Source organism: Sciurus vulgaris (genome assembly GCF_902686455.1).
Source record: "Sciurus vulgaris genome assembly, chromosome: 9".
NCBI classification, from domain to species: domain Eukaryota; kingdom Metazoa; phylum Chordata; class Mammalia; order Rodentia; family Sciuridae; genus Sciurus; species Sciurus vulgaris.
The window spans coordinates 23,630,118-23,651,923 of record NC_136469.1 but is presented as its reverse complement, the minus strand read 5'-3'; the positions used below and the strand labels follow the sequence as shown (position 1 = coordinate 23,651,923).

At 37.0% G+C, this 21,806-nt stretch overlaps 1 protein-coding gene across 1 annotated transcript in view; it reads left to right on the top strand.

The window, feature by feature from the left end:
• Positions 1–472: 472 nt before the first annotated feature.
• Positions 473–21,806, top strand: part of OTUD4 (OTU deubiquitinase 4) — a gene marked incomplete at its 5' end in the record, with an annotated part of 41,714 nt that continues 20,380 nt past the window's right edge. The window contains 7 exon segments of the mRNA XM_079154145.1: positions 473–631; positions 4,952–5,035; positions 8,248–8,298; positions 14,331–14,377; positions 15,111–15,183; positions 16,237–16,318; positions 19,617–19,749. Of these exon segments, the coding sequence (XP_079010271.1) occupies positions 473–631; positions 4,952–5,035; positions 8,248–8,298; positions 14,331–14,377; positions 15,111–15,183; positions 16,237–16,318; positions 19,617–19,749 (629 nt within the window).

The following is a 21,806-nucleotide window of genomic DNA, read 5'->3' as shown; positions in this document are numbered from 1 at the left end:
GGCCGCGGCTTTCTCTTTTGGTTTCCTCGGCTCCCGGCGAGGGGAGCGCGCGGCGCACACAGGCCTCGCTTCACCCGAGCCGGCCCGGCGCGCGCCGGCGGCAGAGCTTTCCTCGCCCCACTCCCGTCGGGACCAGGAAACTTGTCGGGGCGGCGACCCTCGGCCCGGTGCCCGAGCGGGGCGGCGAGGCGATCGGGAAGTGACTGCTCCCTCTCGGGGCGCTCTTTCATCCCCCCGTGCCCCCGGGGCGCGTGGTCCCTCCGGGGAGGCGGCCGCGTGTGGACGGCCATGCACTAGGCAGGGCTCCCTTATGCGCCGGGAGAGCGCGGACCGCTGCCTCGGGCCGCCGCCTGCCGCCGCTCGCCGAGCCGGAGCCGGAGCCGCCGCCTGCCCCAGGCCGGGGCGTCGAGCAGCCGGCGGCGCGGCCATGTGGGGCTAGCCCGCGCGCCTGGCCTGCAGCGGGACCGGCAACATGGAGGCGGCCGTCGGCGCCCCAGACGGCGGGGACCAGGGCGGCGCGGCGCCCCGCGAGGACGCGACGCCCATGGACGCCTATCTGCGAAAACTGGGCTTGTATCGGAAACTGGTCGCCAAGGACGGGTCGTGCCTGTTCCGGGCCGTGGCGGAGCAGGTAATGGGCGGGGGCGGCGGCGGCGGGCCGGGGTGGGTCGCGGCGGCTTCGCTGCCCCGGCTGCCCACGTCGCGGGCCGCGCGTGGTCCCGCTGTCGTCACAGCGGCCCATTGTGGCGCCGGAATGGGACCGAGAGTTGAGGACAACTTGTGAGGCCTGCGCGGAGCGTGACTGCTGGGATCTGGCGACATGCTGGTGCTTCGGTTGGGTTCCGCATTCACCTTCCCTCTGTTTTATGAGCGCGGCGTTCACCCCAGTAAACCACACGTTTCCTAGGGGAGGTGGGGCCCCGACTCGTGGAGCACGTTCACCCCCACCCCCTGCTTAGTGGACTTCGGAATGTGGGCCAGTCAGGCTCACCGAGGTCACTTAAAGCAAGGGGTTTTGAGAAAACCAATCTTTTACAAATGTAGAACATTTGGAAGTAATTGTGCTTGAGTACATTCCACACCTCATTATCCTCTGCGAGGCAGTGGAGGTATACCAAAAAGAATTTACATTTTTAAAAAGTATTTTTCGTGTTGGTTGGAGGAGGGAATGTTGAAAACTAGGGTTCTCTAGGCCTTTCTTGACCAGATTTACCCCCTAGTTAATGGCCAAAATCATTTTTAATAAGAGTTGCTTAGAAACGTTTACGATTTTTTTGAAAGCTTGTTTACTGTCATATAGTACTGTACATTGTAGGTGTGCAGTAACCCATCCTGTATTTGAAAAATAGCTGCTGAAGTAATTGGATAAAAAGTTTCACATCATTGCTCCAGTATTTGGTCATACCTTTCACAGTTTGCTTCCTTTTAATGGGGTTTTAATGGGGTTTTAATGATGTTTCCTTTCTTTCTTTCTTTTTTATCCATCACTTTTTATGTTAATGATGTTTCCTTTCTTTCTTTCTTTTTTATCCATCACTTTTTCAGAATGCTAGATAGCTTTTAGAATTTCTGTTTGTGAATAAATGTTTTATCTAACATCTGGAGCCTCGTCTGTTCTCTCTTTTTATTTATTTTTTTTTTTTATGTGGTATTGGGAACTAAATCCAGGGGCACTGTACCACTGAGCTACACCCACAACCTTCTTTTTTAAATTTTGAGACAGGGTCTGGCTAAGTTGTTTATATTGACCTGGAATTTGCCATCCTCCTGCTTCAGCATCTTGAGTAGCTGGGATTACAGGCTTGTGCCATGATGTCTGGGTGTTCTCGTTCTTTTTTTTTTTTTTTTTTTTTAATCATCTATAGACCAGATTTTCAAAAGTCTCTTGTTTTTACATATATAACATTGAATCTTTCTTTAAAACAATAAATTGGTTTAATGGGGACAACTTTGTTTTAGGCACTGGTAGTGAAACATTCTCTTTAGAGTTCTCCAAACCAGGCTCTGTCTTTTTCAATTCATTAGACTGCTTGGATTTTCAGAAATTTAGGATGTTTAGTGAGTGGGGTATGTTCACACACCCACCCCAGTACTTACTATTAGTAGGTAAACATTCTGCCCCATTTGTGAATTTTCCAGATCTCCATCTGTTGTGCGTCCTCTGTCTCAGCCTTTTTGGACTCCTCAACTTCTCCAGAAGCAGAAGAGATGAAAGTGAAGTCAGTCCATAGTTATTATATACTGTTGGCTTTAGCAGGAATTTGATCAGGAAGGCGGTAGAAATTAATATATGCAGTTGAATTATCCAGATCCTAATTACTGAAGCAGAAAGGTTTGTTTCCAATGTTATATGTGATAAGTAGTTGGTGAACTTGGATTATTCAGAAGCCTGTCCGTATTGTAGTGGAATCTATTTTTAAATATTTCTGTAGGTGCAAGAGCTAGTTAACATTAAAAACTCATTACTACATTTTTTTGTATCTTTAATAATGGGATTTAGGTTGGGCATAAGGGACTGCCTTCTCCGGTTATCTGGCTGATTTTGAGCTTAGCTCAAAGAGGTGAACTTTGGGGGAAGACTGGGTTATTTGGCAGATAGGACTAAAGGTGTAGCAGTTGTGGCTAAAGGCAGAGTGTGGGGAAAAGGGAAATAGCACCAACCTCAGGCTGCCCTTTTAAAATGAGGACAAAGCATTTTCTTTTAAACTAATAATTTTTGTATAAAATCACTAGATAAAATTTCTAAGGAGTTAGTAATCTAAATGGCAGTCTGTAGAGAAGGAGAGGGGATTTCAGTTTCCCACCAGATCACCTTTTTTAGGTGGACCTTTCCCTTTTTTACAGTAGTGGATTTGGGCCTGCAGGAGAGGAGGCCTGACCTGAATCGGCTCCTAGCCATAGAGCTAAAAATAGGGTACTCTTAGAGGACTTGCTAAAACAGTGTGTCTCATCCTTTCCCAGTGTTTATCACTATCTAGTCCTAAGGAGCGATGGAAAGCCTCCTCCTCATAGCTTGTTAGCTTGTTAGTTTATTACCTTATTTTTATGTTTGCAATAGTGTGAAAAGATGGACTTTTACCATACCCTTTGAATTCTTCCTGAGGTCCTTGAACTTGTGCAGAAATTAACTTTTTATAAAGTTGCCATTTATCCTTGCTTGTCTTGTAGTGTTTGGCTTTATAAATTACCAGCACCCCACAATTTGTGGAAGTTGAGAGTTGAATTTTGCTTCTGAATAACAGGTTCAGATTGATTCCATGTGCTAACATCTTTGTTAAAAGAGGAGAAAAACCATTAGATATGCCTGCCATTGTTTTTGATGGGAAATAAGCTTTCCTAACTTACGCCTGCCACCTGTTGCTAGGTAAGTGGCTTTAACACTAGCTCTACTTTGCTAATGGCAGGAAAGACCTATCGGATGACACTGTGGCTTACTCATACTAATAATGCCTTGATTCATAATGGTGTCTAACGTTAGCTGCGGAAGTGTTGGCTGAATGTCGTTTATGGAACTGGCAAAAAAAAAAAAAAAAAAAGTTTTTTTGTTTTTTTTGTTTTTTTAAACAGTATTGAACCCAGGAACTTACACTTGCTAGCATTCTATAATTGAACTACACCTTCCACCTCGTATGGTAGTTTTCTTAATATAAATACATACACACATGGTAGTTTAAATAACATGGGCAGTCCTTCCTATGCTGGAAGCTTAGAAAAAAGGCTACTATTTAATAGTGTCGCAGATAGCAATGAAGGTCTACCCAGTGAAGCTGAAAATCAGCTAGTAAACTGAAAACCAAGTCAGTTGCTAACCTTAGCTAGTGCATCTTCAATGTGTCACAGTGTAATAAGACAGTGACTGTCCAGACAGTTGTGCCTGTGGTATATAAATTAGACTTGACTGTGATCCAAGGGGAGCTATAAAAGGTGTAATTTGGGGTCTCGTCTTTCTGAATTCACTCAACCTGAATATGTAGGAGACTCACTCAATAGGAACTGTAACTTAAATTTTTTTTTTTCTCTTGGGGCACTCTACCACCGAGCTATATCCCTATCCCTTTTTGAAAATTTTAAAATTTTGAGACAGGTCTTTGCTAAGTTGCCAAGTTTTCTGATCTCCAGTACCACACACACAAAAAGACTTGGTGGTGCATACCTGTAATCCCAGGGGGCTTGGAAGCTGAGGCAGGAGGATTGCAACTTCAAGACTTGGCAATTTAGTGAAACCCTACCTCAAAATGAAATTTAAAAAAGGGGACTGGAGAATGTAACTCACTGGTAGACCACCTCTGGGTTCAGTGCCCACCCCAAATACCAAATCCCAAGCCTCTTGGGATGACAGCACACAGCTATTTTACATCCAGGCTGCCTACTTTGGTATTCTTTTGAGTCTTGTAAACTTGGTAAAGATTTATTTTAAGAGTCCTTTAATTTTTCTGAAACCATAATGGACTTAAATTTCCATTTAAGGACACTAAGTATATTCAGAATTATTGGAGGAAAAAATATCTATCTTGTACAGGCTTAAGGCCCCAAATAGTATTACTAATGAAGTTGAGTATTCTCTTTTTTAACAAGCACAGATTGAGGCTTTGTTGCTGAGTAGCAGGTATTCTGTTAGCTCTGGTTTCTGAAGTGCAAAGTTATTGTAGAAGGCTGACAAGTGAGGAAAGGAAATCGTCTTAAGTTTACTAAAGTGTCCTCAGAGGAGTGATTTTAGTGACTTAAGAGAAATAGTAATGCATTCTTTATAGAATGAATCTGGCTTAAGGAATATTGCTCCATTTCTGTATGTCATGCCATCCTTGTGCTTAAAGGAAGAGGTGAGATTGAGTAAAGCTATCAAAATTATAAAAAGGGGAATGGAGGGAGACTGATACAAAGAAGGCATCAGGTTGTAACTTAAATCCACTTTTAACAAAATGCTTAATAGTGTGTTGCTGTTTCTTTTTAGGTATTGCACTCACAGTCTCGCCATGTTGAAGTTAGAATGGCCTGTATCCACTATCTTCGGGAGAACAGAGAGAAATTTGAAGCGGTAATTCATAATTTCTAACACATGGTGTCTTGACTTGCATTTACATTTTGGTCTCTAGAAGTGTCCTGGTGGAAATGTCACAGGCTGGGTATTTGGGTTATGAAAATAACCCTTGTTAAAAAATCATTTTTGAACTTAAATCCAAACATGTTCATTAGTGATTTTTCAAGGCTATTTTATGTTACTCATTTATACATTTAGAAAGTTTCTGTGATGAAAAAAAACAGCTGTGAGGGGCTGGAAGGATAGCCTGGATGGGAGTCTTGTGTGCTGTACATTAGCACTGGATATGCTCAGGGGATTGGGTATTGAGATTAATTAAGAGTGTCAGATTTGAAGTGTAAAAAAGATGATGAGCATAAGTAATACTGAACCCTTAATTTTATCAGAAGGCATTTATAGATTTTTAATTTTCAGAGCTCTTTGTGAAATAACATCAGAACCCTAATTATATAAATGTTGATTAATAGTTAATAAAATGTTGTATAACAACAGTATAATTTTCTCAGTAGTATGAAATAAGTTGTCACCTGACCTATTTTCTTTACATATTCAGTCTTATAGGATTTATTAGTTATTGGTTTTATGACCTAGAATGACGTAACCTTACAACTTTTAAAGGTGCTTTCCTCCATTGACTCATAAAGAACATTGGACTTTGCAAATAACTAGCTTTTTAAAATTTGTTCTTTTTAGGTAGACATAGCAGTAGAGTGTATATTGACATTATACATACATGGAGTGTAACTTCCCATTCTTGTGGTTGGTTGCACACGATGTGGAGTTAGACTGGTCATGTATTCATATATGAACATAGAAAAGTTATGTTTAATTCATTCTACTGTCTTTCCTATTCCCATCCCTTCTCCCTTTCATTCCCTTTTATCTAATCCAGTGAACTTCTTCTATTTTTCCCTCCTGCCTTCCCTTATTGTGTGTTAGCATCCACATATCAGAGAGACCATTTGGCCTTTGGTTTTGGGGGTTTGGCTTATTTCTCTTCGTATGATAGTCTCCCATTCATTTACTGTCAAATGCCATAGGTTCATTCTTTATGGCTCAGTAATATTCCATTGTGTGTATATACTACGTTTTCTTTATCCATTCATCTGTTGAAGGGCACTTGAGGTTGGTTCCATAGCTTGGCTATTGTGAGTTGAACTGCTGTGAACATTGATGTGGCTGTGCTACTGTAGTATGCTTTGAGTATATGCTGAGGAGCGGGATGATTAGGTCAAATGGTGGTTCCATTCCAGATTTTCTGGAGGAATCTCCATACTGCTTTCCAGAATGGTTACACCAATTTGCAGTCCCATCAGCAATCTATGAGTGAACCTTTTTCCCCATATTTTCACCAACATTTATGGTTACTTGTATTCTTGATAATTGTCGTTCTGAATGGAGTGAGATGGAATCTCAGTGTAGTTTTAATTTGCATTTCTTTAATTGCTAGAGATGTTTAACATTTTTTCATGTATTTGTTGATTGTTCATATTTTGTGAAGTACCTGTTCAGTTCCTTAGCCCATTTATTGATTGGTTAGCAAATAACTAGATTTTAAGACTTTAAAGAGTTTCTCTTCGTTGAATGTGCTCCTAGATTGGTATTCTCTATGTTCAGGCGAATTCTGAATGTTATGGTTAGGATGGGTAGTAAAAAATTCTAGGAAGGAGAGTTAACTTGCTTAATCAGATGGTTTGAAACCTAGTCTTATGGTGTGGTAGTTGTGAAGAGTGGAGAAATAGAGTGGTCTATAAATATTTGAAGAAATTACATGTGGATTAATCATTATTGACCCTAAAGTTAAAGCTTTGTTGGTAATGTGAACATTGTTAACATTGGTTGAACACTTATTATGTGCCAGATATTGTTTTAAATGCTTTGCATGTATGTATTTAGTTCGTATAATGTTAGGAGATATGATCAGTGGTTGAAAGTTCTGAGGGGAAAAGATTTACTTTTCTTATAATAGGAACCTATTGGCCAGAGTTGGAAAGGTGTGTTGTGGGAAGGAATATGCCTTACTACTGACAGAGTTCAGCTCTGGCCTAACTAGACACTTTCTGCATAGAAAGAAGGCTCAGATTGGATGCATGCAGATTTGTGTTGGAAAACACTTAGATCTTTCCCAGCTTTAAATGGCACCATGGGTTTCTTTTAAGTCTGTAAATAATTAGCATCTGATTGATAGTGTATTTAAAATGTGTGTTAAAATTTAAAATGCTTTTTAGAAACTTGTTAATATACAATTTATGAAAGAATCTCAATCTTTAAAAAAATCCATGGGTATTTAAAAGATTTTTTATAGACTAAGAAGTATGTTTTTAAGGTACCACTTAAGTGGGACTATCAGCTGAATAAAATTGACTATGGTGAGTCAGATGTATGTCTTTTAGAACTTTCTCAAATTAGTGCAGTGAGAAAAACAAGGTTGGGTGATTATATAGTGTGAATAAATTAATTTTAAGTTTAAGTAACAGTGAATCAACAATATTAGAAAAATTCTGTTAATGCTTCAGCATATCTTTAGCATATCTTTAGTTCTCATCTTTTAGATATCTGACCTAAGAGACAACAAATACTCCTATCTATATTATTAGGATAACACGCTTTCTTAGCTATTATATCTGTCTTTGTTTTATTTTCTTACACACACTGGCCACTACCAAATTTATCCTAAATCACTGTTTTCATTGTGTAATTTCTCAGTTCAAGATGTCATATGCAGTGACTTGACTCGACTTTCCTGTCTAGTCTGAAATTCCTGCCTGGGTGAAGGCCCTTTATAAACAGGCCCCCATTTCGTTTCCTCTCTCACTCAGCTCCCTAACAAGTTGCCCCACTCCCACTGTCCAGATATTGCTCCTGTCTTCCCAGCATGGGATTCTTCCTCCTCGTGCCACATGGACTTGCTGTGGAGTGTCTGCTCCCCTGTGTGCCCATCCAGATTCTGGCCAGCCTTCATCTTTAGTCACTCCATTTCCTGGAAACCTTTCCTGGCAATGTTTCCTTCTTTAAACTCTTTTATATATTTATGGTCTTAAATTACTTGTATATATTGTCATAATTATTTATTTTAATATTACCGATGTAGCCTAGGTTTGTATAAGAACTCAGTAATTTAAAGTGCATAGTTAACAATGAAGCAGTTAACTGTTTTGAAATGTTTCTAAGATAACATTCCTAATAGACTTTTTTTTTTTTCTTTCCAGTTTATAGAAGGGTCATTTGAAGAGTATTTAAAACGTTTGGAAAATCCACAGGTATGCAGTAATGTTCTAAATATATTTATTTCTATTTGTATGTATCCAACATAATGCATTTGAAATTCATTAAGATGGAAGTTAATAGTGGAGTATTTAGCAGATTATAGGGATAGTGTACACTATTTCCTTGTAATATTTCCTACAACATCTAGGAAGACATTTTGCGGAGGGTTTATTTAGAAGACAATTGGAGCCATGTACTAGAAGTTTTCTCACTAAAGATAGGAGTCATGCTGTCTTTATCTTTGTCATAAAAGCATGTGAATGTAGCATACAAGATTGAAATAATGGTGATGATTTTCAGAATGCTGTGTTGGTTTGTGTGTGGAACTTGGTGGACAGGTGAGATTTGATCTTTTCCTTAAGCAACTGAGAAGGCAAAGTTCTTCCATGGAAGTTCCATTTCCCATGATTAACTTGTGAAGGGGGAGGAGAAAAAGGTGGCATGTCTCTACCAATTTTTCTCAATCATGTCGAAGTTAAAAAAGTTTTTTTTTTCTGTTCATAAAACTCATGTTCTTACTGTACAAATCCAAATATCATGAAATGTGGGCTGGGGATGTAGCTTGATAGCAGAGTATGTTCTTAGCATGTTTTGGTCCTCAGCATCACACATACACAAACACATTCATGTACACGAACTGTGAAGTATCATGGAATGCCATTTAGAATGTTAAAATTTTGCATTCATTGTCAACTTTTAAGAGAAAAATAGCATTGGCAAAGAAAAAAGCTAAGAAGAGTTAGATAGGTGGCAAAGGGACTGTTAACACTGGAAGAAAGGTGTTTGATCAGTGATTGGGTCATCTGTTTGATTCCCTGTTGCTAATTGTAGTGTTCAGTTTATGGGACAAGAATAACTAGTCACCCTGAGGATGCATAGATGAGATAACTAATTAGTTTCCCTGTTGTAGGGATGAGAGTCAAATACAAATTAGTAAAGCATGTGTGTCACAAGAAATACAGATGTGATGGTATAAGTATTCAAAAGTTTTATTTCCAACTGGGTTGATGAAGAGTTTGTGAGTTCACATTTGAAGTCTAATTAGATTCTAAATAAGCAGTGCCTGTACTGAAGGATGTTCTAGGCAGTGAAAACTGAGCAAGGCAGATGTAGAAAATAGATGAGTTTGTGTGGAGCATGAACATTCTAAGGTAAGAGGTAGTGAGAAAGAAGGCAGGAGTGTAGGCTGGGATCTGAACATGGGAGAGCCTTCAGTGTTGGACTCAGTAATTTGGAGCTTATATTTTAGAGCAGTGTTTCTTTATGACCTATTGGTTGTCTGCATCAAAATCACCTTGTGTGCCTGTAAAAAATCCTTGGCCCCCATTCCACACCTAAACTTTCAGCTCTGGGATCCCTCGCATCTGACATTGGAAAGACATCAAGATTTTTAAGATAGGACATGAGATTAGTGGTTACCACATCTCTAATTGCAACTGTTAGCTTCAACACTTTCCCCATCTCCCTTTCCTGCTTTATTTTTAACTGTCATTCTTATATCAACCTATATAATATATATTTTGTTCATCTTTTTCCTCTTGAATTAAGCTCTGAAAACAGATTTCTATATGTCTTGTTCACTGGTGTGCCCCAGAACCAGGACAGAACCAGGAATAGTACCTGGTATTTTTAAAAAGCTTATTTATTTAAAAATTTTTTTTTGATGAACACAATATATTTTATTTATTTTTATATGGTGCTGAGGATTGAACCCAGTGCCTCACATGTGCTTGGCAAGCACTCTACCACTAAGCCACAACCCCAGCCCATGCCTGGTATTTTTGTGGACTAAATGGAATGATGAAAAGAATACTGTGCAAAAACAGTTTGAAGTGAATGAGACCAGAGGTAGAAAAAAAAAAAACATTGTATTTTAAAAAAGTTAAGTAATTTGATTGACATATACTTGTACATATTTATGGGATACAGGGTAACATTTCAGTCTTATACAAAGTGTAATGATCAGGTCAGGCTGATAGGCATATCTCTCACTTCAAACATTTATTATTTCTTTGTGTTGAGAACACTAACAGTCTGTATTAGCTGTTTTCAAATATATGACAAATTGTTGTCAATAATTGCATCCTACTGTGCTCTAGAGTATTAGAAGTTATTCCTCCTATCCAGTGCACTCCTGTGCCTGGTAACCATCTCTCTGTCATACCCCTGACCATGTAGAAGTGAGAATGTGCAGTATTTGTCACACCCATTTTAAAATTGTTTAAAATATTGCTATTATCTGGAAAAATATCTCCATTGTATTAGGTATAAAAAGCAATAACTATAGTTTTACTCCAGTTTTGGAGACAAATATCCCAGGAAGGCCTTTTCTCTGAATCAACCCCAATTATATTTTTATTTGAATAAGTTTGAAACTTGGTTGTTTCTATATACTATGATCACAGATTCATTTTTCCTGAAGGTTACAATTTTCTCTCTGTTTATGAGCCTTTTTGAAAAGGATCGAATATTTTAATGCTTATTGGTTCCCAGGAGTTGAACTTTCAATTTGGTGTGCCTAATTGGTGATCAATGTGTGTATTTTGAATGAATGTTAAACCCATATCTTGTTATGAGTAGCTGGGAAGATGAAAACTAGAATGTCAACAGTTGTCTGTTGATAAATATTTTAGATGACTTTTACTTCCTTTATAGAAAATACAGGAAATGACAAAGTCCCTTTATTAATTTGTTAATCAGAAAACCCCACTATGATCTTTCATAATAATCTTTGTTCAGCATTTCAGGCTATTGGACCGTAAGCTTCTGAGCTTGGATCTACAAAATGGTACAAAGGGTCAGGCAAGGGAGGAAATGATGCAGTGTGAACTGAACTAGATTGATTTGATTTGTGGTTTACTGGAAAAGGAAGGAGCTTTGAGTGCCTGGGCTGGGTGGTTTTTTTTTTTTTTTAAAATAGGACTTGGTGGGGACACTCCACATCTGATTAAACCTCTTCGTACCTCAGGTGCCTTCTGAACAGTGTTTTCTTCATCATTACCAACAAAGACTTATAAATCATAAATCATTCTGGTTTTTTCCTCCCTGATACATAGGATGTATAAGATGAAAAGAGAAATACAGTTGATGAATAAACTCTTACTTCTTCCACTTCTCAAAGAAAGCATTTGTATCCTCTTGAAGATGCCAGTAGAGTATTTTTTTTGGGAGTACTAGGGATTGAATCCAGGAGCACGTAACCACTGAACCACATCCCCAGCTCACCAACATTGGAAGAATGTATTTTGTTAGCTTTAGTGAAGTAAATTGGTCTCTTGTCTGTTACATGTAACATGATATGGATTTAACATTCATATAGTTTCTTTGGTCACCAAACCTTTTTTTTTTTTATTGGTACTGGGGATCAAACCCAGCGGTGCTTTTCTGCTGAGCTACATCCTCAGCTCTTTTTATTTTTTTATTCTGAGACATGGTCTTGCTAAGTTGCTGAGACTGGCCTTGAACTTTCGTTCCTACTGTCTCAGCACCCCCCCTCCCCCCCGCACCCCCCAGTTGCTGGGATTACAGACCTGTGTCTCTGTGCCCAGCTAAATCTGATTTTAAATGTACAACTTGATGGTATTTGGCAAACATACACTATTGTGTAGGCACCACCACAAAACATCATATAGGACATTTCCGTTGCTCCAAGAAGTTCCCCATGACTTTTTGCGTTTAATCTCCTTCTTTGACCTCCTGGTTTCTGGTAATCACTGGTCTGCATCCTCAGTTTTGGCTTGTTTAGGTGTGTATAAACACAATGTACATGTAGTCTCATGTTTGACTTCTTTCAATTAGCATGATGGAAACACTTTTAAGATTCATCTGTGTAGTTTGGTTTATCAGTGGTTTATTCCTTTTTACTGCAGAGGGTAATCCACTGGATGGAATGTCCACGGTGTATCTGTTTACTAGTTAGTTGATATTTGGATTCTTTCCAGTTTGGGTGTGTTAAAATTGATGGTACTGTCAACATTTGCCTACAGCTACAAGTTTTGTGTGGGCATATGTTTTCTTTTCTCTTGGATCAGTGCTTAAGAGTAGAATTTCAGGGTCATGGTAGTTTTTTTTTTTTTCCACTGTGCTGGGGATTGAACCCAGGGCCCTGTGCTGGTGAGGCAAGCACTCTACCAACTGAGCTATCTCCCTAGCCCAGGGTCATGGTAAATAAATGTTTAACTTAATGATAAATAGCCAAACTTTTTTCCAAAAAAATCTGTACTATTTTGCTTTTCTCATCAGCAATATGTGAGAATTCCAGTGCATTCACATCTTTGCCAGTGCTCACTGTGATTTTGATTAACATTTTTCTAATGATGTTGAGTGTCTTTTTATGTGCTTATTTGCCATCTGTATGTCTTTGCTTGGGAAATGTTGATATTGCCCATTTTTATTGTTGTTGGTCTTATTGAATTAACAACAATAAGTCCTGCATTGGCTGTGTATTTTGCAAATGTTTTCTTCCAGCTTCTTCTTAGCTTTTCATTTTCCTAATAGTATCTTTTAAGGAATAGTTTAATTTTGATGATGATTTCAGAAAATGTAAATTATGTAGTTTTGATGTAATGTGGTTCATTAGTTAAAACAGATTTGGCAGTAACTTTTTTCTCACCTATGAGAAAGTTGTGTATAAAACATCATGGAAAATGTTAAGTGGAATTAACAGCCTTAACTTGGAAGGTAGTAGTCGTAGAACATGGATTCGTTTTCTATTAATAATTAATGACTGATCTTGGTTAAGGCAGAAGAGAATGTTTTATGATATCCATTGTTTACTTAACTGGACCACAACAGAATGAAAATGACTTATAAAAAAGTATGAAAAGAATGAAAGTGACTTATAAAAAAGTATTATTATTTAATAGTATTATTCTCATGAGAAGTCACATTTTGTTCTGGTAGATTTTTCCATTTCTTAAAGTGATCTAACACTGTGTAAATAAAAAAAAAAAAAAGTATTTTGTTTTTGTTGATCTAAACACTTTGCATGTATTAGAAAAATACTTTGTGATCTAAACATATCAGTAGATTTCCTGTAGGCCAGTAGGTGTCACTTGCAGCAGTTTGTGAGAAGCCGTGATTGTTGGGCTGAGGCCTATTTTAAGAAATCTATTTTAATATATGGCACCTGTTTCATTTTGAAAATCAAAGCCAACTTTTAAAAACTATTAAAATGAACTCTTTCTTTTCTTTTCTTTGTGGTACTGGGGATTGAACCAAAGGCATTCCACCACTGAGCTATGTCCTCCAGCCCTTGTTATATTTTTATTTTAAGACAGGTTCTCATCTAAATTGCTTAGGCTGCCTTTAAATTTGAATTCTTCTACCTCAGCCTCCCTAAAATTGTGGCGATTACAGTGATGCTTCTCCACACTGGGCAAGATTGTCCTTTTCTGAGATGAAAACTTTGGCTAACATTTTTTCCTTATCTCAGTTTTTTCTTCCTGTAAGGAAGAAATGTCACTGTTCATTTACCATAGCTCATTGTTTTCAGTGATCCCTGTCTTTACTAATTCCAAGTTTCAAAGTTCCTGTTAAAAGGTTTTAAAGTATACCTGTGTAAAGAACAAAGGATGGGGCTGGGGATATAGCTCAGTTGGTAGAGTGCCTGCCTGACAAGCACAAGGTCCTGGGTTCAATCCCCAGCACTGCAAAAAAAAAAAAAAAAAAAAAAAGGATGAAAATGCTTCTTTCTTCATCTTGAATTTCCTCTCTACTGTCAATTTAAGTAAAATGCATCTTTTCAGTTTCCTTCTATGCATACATATTCATACATACAGATAAATATACCTTTTTGATTGTTTTACACAAGTAGATTTACTGACTTTATTTTTTAATTTAATAGACTCGTGTGATTTTGACCTATTTTATATAAAGGTCTTCATTACGTAATGATACAATATTAATGGCTTTTAAAAACTTATTAGCTGTGTTGTATAATGGGTATGAATAGTGTATTGTATAAAGTATATTATAAAATCTGTAATGCTCTCATGCGCTTCCTTTTTTATTATCTTTGATACAGGAATGGGTAGGACAAGTGGAAATAAGTGCCCTTTCTCTTATGTACAGGTAAACACTGTAATAGCATAAGTAAAAACATAAAATCACTGTGAAATTAATATATTTCATTCTATTAAGTGTTAAAATAGCAAGGCTGTTTTTACACATGGACCTAAAACATCCTAATTTTGTGTGTGTATATGTGTGTGTATTGCATCAATTAGATTTTGACATTAAGTTGACAAAATTTAGAAGTTTTAATTATCAAAATATTTTTGGGAAAGAATATAGAAATTTTTCTTGCTCTGTCCTATAAAATAGCCCTTATCAACCTTATAGAGAAATAATCTAGTTTCTTAGGCCAGTAACATTGAATAGCTAGTAGATTAGAGCTAAAAAACAGGTGTGTTGTTATTGAGTTCTACTACCTATACCCCATATAAAGGAGCAGATCAGTACTTAACTTTTTCTATTCAAATGTTTAGGTTTCTCTCTTTACAACTTCTGTGAGTTCAAGGTCTCCCTTTAGAATCATGTTTGAAGTTTTGTGTATGTGTGTAACACTCATACACATAAACAATCAGAATTATATATGAAATTTTGTTTTCTGGTAAAGATACTTTGATATGGGTATTTTGCTTCTTAGTTATATCATTACTATTTCTTTTTGCTGCTCTTTCCAGTGTCTAGAACATTACCTGACACTTATTAGATTTTCCATAAGTGCATTGATGAATGAATTATTAAATTTAAATTCATGAAGTATATTCCGTTAAAAGTAATTTCTAAATTTTATTTTCAGGAAAGATTTTGTAATTTATCGGGAACCAAATGTTTCTCCTTCACAAGTAACTGAAAATAATTTTCCTGAAAAGGTAAGAATTTTTCAGAGTGTAAAGGATTTAAGTAAAAGAACCACTAAGTTACTACCTTGACCTACTACAGTGTAATTATAAATGACTTTTTGGAATATTTCTGTGTGAAGGTTATGAAAATATGGTATTCTGAGTTTCTTAAGGAGATATTAATCATCATTGAGTCATTATTTTGTATTTCCTCCATTATTGTATTGAACCCGCTTAAGTAATTTTAGTAGGGACACTGGAAAAAATTATATCACTTGTGTGTATGATGAACTGGGTTGTTACTATTGTTTGGTGTCAGTATAAATGTTAAATAATAAAATAATTTGTGAAAGTAGATTACTTTACATCCAGAAATTCTTTCATAATCATTATTTCCCATTGTAAAGATAGTTTAAGTGGCAAGGGTGTTAATATGTCATCTGCTTATAAAGCAGAAATAACGGAAAAATTTCGTGAACCAAAAAGCAAGAAAAATCAACTATTATAAGTGAATTTTTCTTTTAATTCGCTCTTTGTGAATTGCAGTCCAAGTTGAAGGGACTTGTGTACCACTGTACTTGGGGTAGGAAGGGGAAGAGAGTGAACTAATACCTTTATATGGTCTTTGCTATGGAGCTGGGCTTTACAGCTGCAGTTTTTGGAACAAATTTCTCCATTAGTAACTGAGTATTTAAAAAGTACTAAAGTTGTAAAGAAGCAGAAAAATATTGTTTTTGATTCTGTCTCTTAAAGAGTTATCATTACCAAGGTTTTGGAATTTTTTTTTTTTATGGTCTTTTCACTTTGTTTTTAAGTAATTGAAATGTTTTCATATATTGTCTTTGTGTGTGCAGAGCTAAAACAGATAGTGATTCTGTAAAATTTCTGTATGCCATTAAGAACTTAGTGATTTAATGGCTGTATTGCCTCTGGGAGTAGTATAGTTTAACAACATGGGAACTTTAGGTTGCTTCTGAAATACTTTTTATTTGCAAATGATACAGTAATACAGAGGCATTGCAGATAGAAGTTGATTTGTAAATGTTGAATGAGGCTGAAACATGTCTTGTTTTTCCCTTTCAGGTGTTACTGTGTTTTTCGAATGGAAATCATTATGACATTGTCTATCCCATAAAGTATAAAGATAGCTCTGCTATGTGTCAGTGTAAGTATCACTGTGTATTTATAAGGAAAATTTTATTCCTAAGCTGTAAGGATTTACATGGTTTTTTTTTTTTAGAGATGTTAGTGTGTAGCTTAAACATTTGAATGAGTTAGCAAATCAAGGACTTGATTGTTTTTGGCTCTCAGGTAGGATTTGTTTTTTTTTATTTTAATTTATTTTTATTGTAAACAAATGGGATACATGTTGTTTCTGTTTGTACGTGGAGTAACAGCATACCGTTTGCGTAATCACACATTTACATAGGGTAATGATGTTTGATTCATTCTGTTATTTTTTCCTTCCCCCCACCCTTCCCTCCCCTCTTTTCCCTCTATACAGTCCCTCCTTCCTCCATTCTTGCTCCCCTCCCACCCCCCATTATGTGTCATCATCCGCTTATCAGGGAGATCATTTGTCCTTTGGTTTTTTGAGATTGGCTTATCTCACTTAGCATGATATTCTCCAATTTCATCCATTTGCCTGCAAATGCCATAATTTTATTCTTTTTTATAGCTGAGTAATATTCCATTATATCTATCTATCTATCTATATATATATCACAGTTTCTTTATCCATTCATCAATTGAAGGGCATCTAGGTTGGTTCCACAGTCTGGCTATTGTGAATTGAGCAACTATGAACATTGTTGTGGCTGTATCCCTGTAGTATGCTGATTTTAAGTCCTTTGGGTATAGGCCTTGGAGTGGGATAGCTGGGTCAGATGGTGGGTCCATTCCAAATTTTCTAAGGAATCTCCACACTGCTTTCCAGAGTGGCTGCACTAATTTGCAGCCCCTCAGGTAGGATTTCTTAACCTTGCACTGTGTACATTCTGGGTCAGATAGTTTTCTGTTGTGTTATTGTCCTGTGCAGTTTAGGGTGTTTAGCTGCATACTTGTCCTTCACCCAGTAGATGCCACTAATACTTTCTTAGTCACCTGTGACGATGAAAAAATGTCTCCAGATTTTCTCAAATATTTCCTAGTGGATGAATTGCCTTCTTCTACCACTATTTGAGGAAGATGCTCTAAGAGAGTAGAAATGGCTTCTTCCCACCATTATACCTCTGGTCATCTGTTGTGACAAAGCACAATTTTCTCATACAAAGGAGTGGTGTCAGGCATGTAACAACTTCCCTGTTTTGTTTTGTTTGTACCTGGAATTAAGCCCAGGGGCAGTTTAACCACTGAGCCAGTCCTTTTTGTTTTTTTTGGGACAGGGTCTCACTAAATTTCTTAGGACTTTCCTAGGTTGCTAAGGCTGTTTTTGAACTTGCGATCCTCCCACCTTAACTTCCCAGGTTCCTGGGATTACAGGTGTGTCACTGCCTGGCCCCTAGCCCTTTTTACTTTGAGTCAGGATTTTACTAAGACCTCAAACTTGAGATCTTGTAGGCCATAGTAGCTGGGATTACAGGTTGCTGGGATTATTAATGTGCACCACTGTGCCTCCTTGTTTTTAAGCTAATATTGACCAATAAAGGATACATGTAACTTTTTTTTTTTTTTTTTTTTTTTTTTAATTTCAGTTCCATTTTGAGATAGGAATGTCTAACTGTCATCCTGGGTTATTCCTTCCTCTGTCTAGTCAAAGTCTGGATATTTCAGTTTTGGGAAAGTTTTGAGCTCTTGTAGCTCGCTATATTCTAAGATGGGTGGTAAGCACTCCTGTTACAGAATCTAGAAGGTAGATGGTCTGGGAGAAGTTGGTTTTTCAGGAGATTGATTTAGATGATGGAGCACCCATTGTGCCTGAATTCTTGGTGCACTTTATTTGATAAAACTCATCATAATTAAAGTCAAATGACAGTCTTAAAATTCATGTATTTTTGGGTTTCTGGTAAAATATTTTTCTATTCTCAGGACTAGAGTTTTTTTTTTTTTTTTTTTTTTTAATAAATCAAAGTTGTCTAAATACACTTCTTCATAGAGTAGTTTTTTTTGTGTGTGTAAATGTGTTGTGGGGGTTGGGGGTTAAACATGGTTGAGCAAGGGGTGCTCTGCCACTAAGCTACATCCCCAGCAGTGTTTTTTTTTTTTTTTTTTCTTTTAGTTTTTTTGAGATAGGGTCTCACTGAGTTGCCCAGGCTGGCCTCAAAGTTGGCATACTTCTGCCTCAGCCTCCAGAGTATTCGGGATTTATAGGCATTGCACCTCTATTTCCAGTTGAGAATACATTTTCTTTTACCTTTTTTTTTTTTTTTTCACTTTTATTGTAAACAAATGGGATTCATTTTGTTTCTGTTTGTGAGAATACATTTTCTGATCAACCCTTTCTCCTTCCCTCTCTCCCTCTCTTTTCTCTCTGTTAAGGACCAAGCCCAGAAACTTGCACATGACAAAATAAAGTATGCACTATACCACTGAGCTCTATCCCCAGTCCCTGCAACAGTTTCTTTTTAGTTCTTCATGTAAAAATACAATTGAGCTAGGTTATATAGTCAGACATCTTATTTCATAGACACCTGAGAAGTGCCTTGTCTCAGGTTGTAGTTGGTGGTAAAGTAAGGCTTAAGATTAGCATCCAGGTCCTGTAACCTAGTAATCTAGTGTACTCTTTGCTATTCCATATTCCTCTTTCTAGCAATCTTTTTTTTTTTTTTTTTTTTTTTTTTGGAGTACTGGGGATTGAACTCAGGGGCACTTAACCACTGAGCCACATCCCCAGCCCTTTGGTGGTTTTTTTTTTATTTTTTATTTTTATTTTTTAAAATTTTATTTAGACACAGGGTCTCATTGTTGCTTAGGGCCTTGCTAAATTACTAAGACTGGCTTTGAATTTGTGATCCTTCTGTCTCAGCCTCTTAAGCTACTGGGATTATAGGCATGTGCCATTGGACCCTACTCTCTATCAGTCTTAATGTTTCTCACTGTGTTCCATTAAAGCCTCTTATGACTAAGCATGTGCATGACATCTGTAAGTCTCAGTCTCCTCATCTGTACATCATGTGCTGAGATTAAATTTGAGGATATATAGTGCTTAGTGTGTGTGGAATGTAGTAATTGCTCAGTGTGTATGATTATTTCCTTCATCAAACTTGTTTCACAGTTGTGATGACATTTGTATGGTGTTAGTTTTAAAAATGGTAGTGTTTTCATAATTTTTATATCTGTACAGAAAAATTGTAGTTATGTTCTTGGTGATTTTTTTTTTTTTTTTTTTTTTTTTATTTGTGTAACTGACTAAATGTTGCCAGTACTAGTTAAGATTTTAGAAGCCTGAGCAATGCACCTTTTCTCCTGTTCCTTTTTAAAAAATATATTTGTACTTATATTGCATAAAATCTCATTAATTGCAGCTCTCCTTTATGAATTGCTGTATGAGAAGGTATTTAAGACTGATGTTAGCAAAATCATGATGGGACTTGACACCTCTGAAGTAACTGATGAAAACAACAGTGAAATATCCGATTCAGAGGATGACAGTTGCAAGTAAGAATGAATTTAAATCCTAAAATAGCTTTCTTATGCCATACAAAGAAACAGTTTAATTAATAGTGTTTTCTCACATTTTAAGGTGTTAATACATTCATAAAATACACTAATCTGCCATAGAAATTTTTTTCTCTGACACTAATTTTCTCTGACACTAATTTTACTTACCTTATATTATGGCGCTGTTCATTTGAAAGAAATTTTTGGTTGATGAGAATTCTGTGTGTATAATCTAGATGAGTATCTGTAGAACAGATTTGGTCCTCTATATTTGTATGTAGTGTAAGATTTTAACCTGTCAAGTCATTTCATGTCCATTGTTCAATGACCATTTTGGCTTTGATGATTTCTCCTTAGATAGTGCCTCCTCTGAGATAATGAAAGTCCTCATTTGGGGTAATGAGTATGTAAAGAGCTACTACACAACCCTCTGTGTAAGTTGTGAGTCACTGAGGCTTCTTTTTCATTACACAGGCTATACAGATAAAGACCTTGGGCTGTGTAGTATCAGTCCTGCTTACGTGCTAAGTGACTTGACTTGGGGCAACTTACTTACATTCTCTACAAAAGTGTCTATTCTATAAAGTGAGAGTATTTCAGTGTATCCTTAAAGGAGAGAATTTGTGAGAATTAAATGATACGTAAATGAGTTATAAGGTACATAAACCTAGTTCCTACGTAGTATATCCAGTATGTATTAGTTTTTGTCAACAATATTAAGAAGTTTAGTCCTATTACATTCTCATTAAAATGAAAGTATATTCCTATTATATGAGAGTAAGAGTATTCTACTTGGAGCATTATACACTTAGAAGATGGAGATAGAAATGGAACTTAAGCCTTAGTATTTCTAATTCTTTTTTTTTGTTCTTTTTAGATATACATGACAGAGTGTGTTTTGACATTGTACATACATGGAGTATAACTTATTCTAATTAGGATTCCATTCTTGTGGTTGTACATGATGTGGATTTCACTGGTGTTGTATTCATATATGAATATAGGAAAGATAGGTCCAATTTACTCTACTGTCTTTCCCATTCCCATCCCCCCCATAACTAATTCTTTATGACAAAAATATTTTAAAAATATATGCACATGTGTGGGTGTGTATGTGTATATCTGGATTTGAATTTTATTTGTTGAATTAAAATTTTCTGATCCCTATTGAAAATTTTATGACCATTTCCTTGAAACTTCAGTGTTTACCATTATAAGTTTAATCCTTGAATATACTAAATATGCCCAGAGAGAGATTCTGCTTCATAGTTATTTCTAGACACCTAATTAAGATGTGTCATTGAGCATAGGAGAAATTGGGAGAATGACTGGCTTATTTTAGCTTATTACCTATGGTTGGAGTGAGAGGTACTTCTAGTATATTACTTGTGGTTCTATTGCAGTTAATAGTATAAGAAGCAACTCAGGGATGGCAGTTGGCAGGGGAAGTATGGAGAGAAGGCTGGAGAGTTTACTTGGGGAGGTGGAGTAGGTGTGTGAGAAGATTTGCATGTTATCAAGCTCAGTGTTTCTTTTGTATGGTACTATTGTAGCTCTTGAAATATGATTATGTGGTCTGGGATTGTAGCTCAGTGGTAGAGCACTTGCCTAGCATGGGTGAGGCACTGGGTGCAATCCTTAGTACTGCATAAAAGTAAACAAATAAAGGTATGGTGTCCACCTACAACTAAAAAAAAAATTAAAGACACATATGATTTTCTGTTGTCTTATTAAAATTTCTTTTATGTCTAAATAGGAATGACAGGCTTCTGTTAGGGAAGAATTCTGTATTACAATGGCAGTATAGGTAGCCATAGTGGAGAGGACCAAGGATTGTGCCTGGATTTGTTTCACATTCCTATAGGTGGGTTCTGAAGTACAGGAAATTACATCTGACTTTCTAGTCTAGTCTTAAGAATATTGCTGAGTGTAAGGGTGAAGTTTTGGAAAGTATCCTGAAAACTAGAGATTGAAGTATTGAGGTGGATTTGTAGGCCAGAAGAGTGCGTACAGGTGCAGATGCAGGCAGAACTCTTACCTCATCTCCATGCATC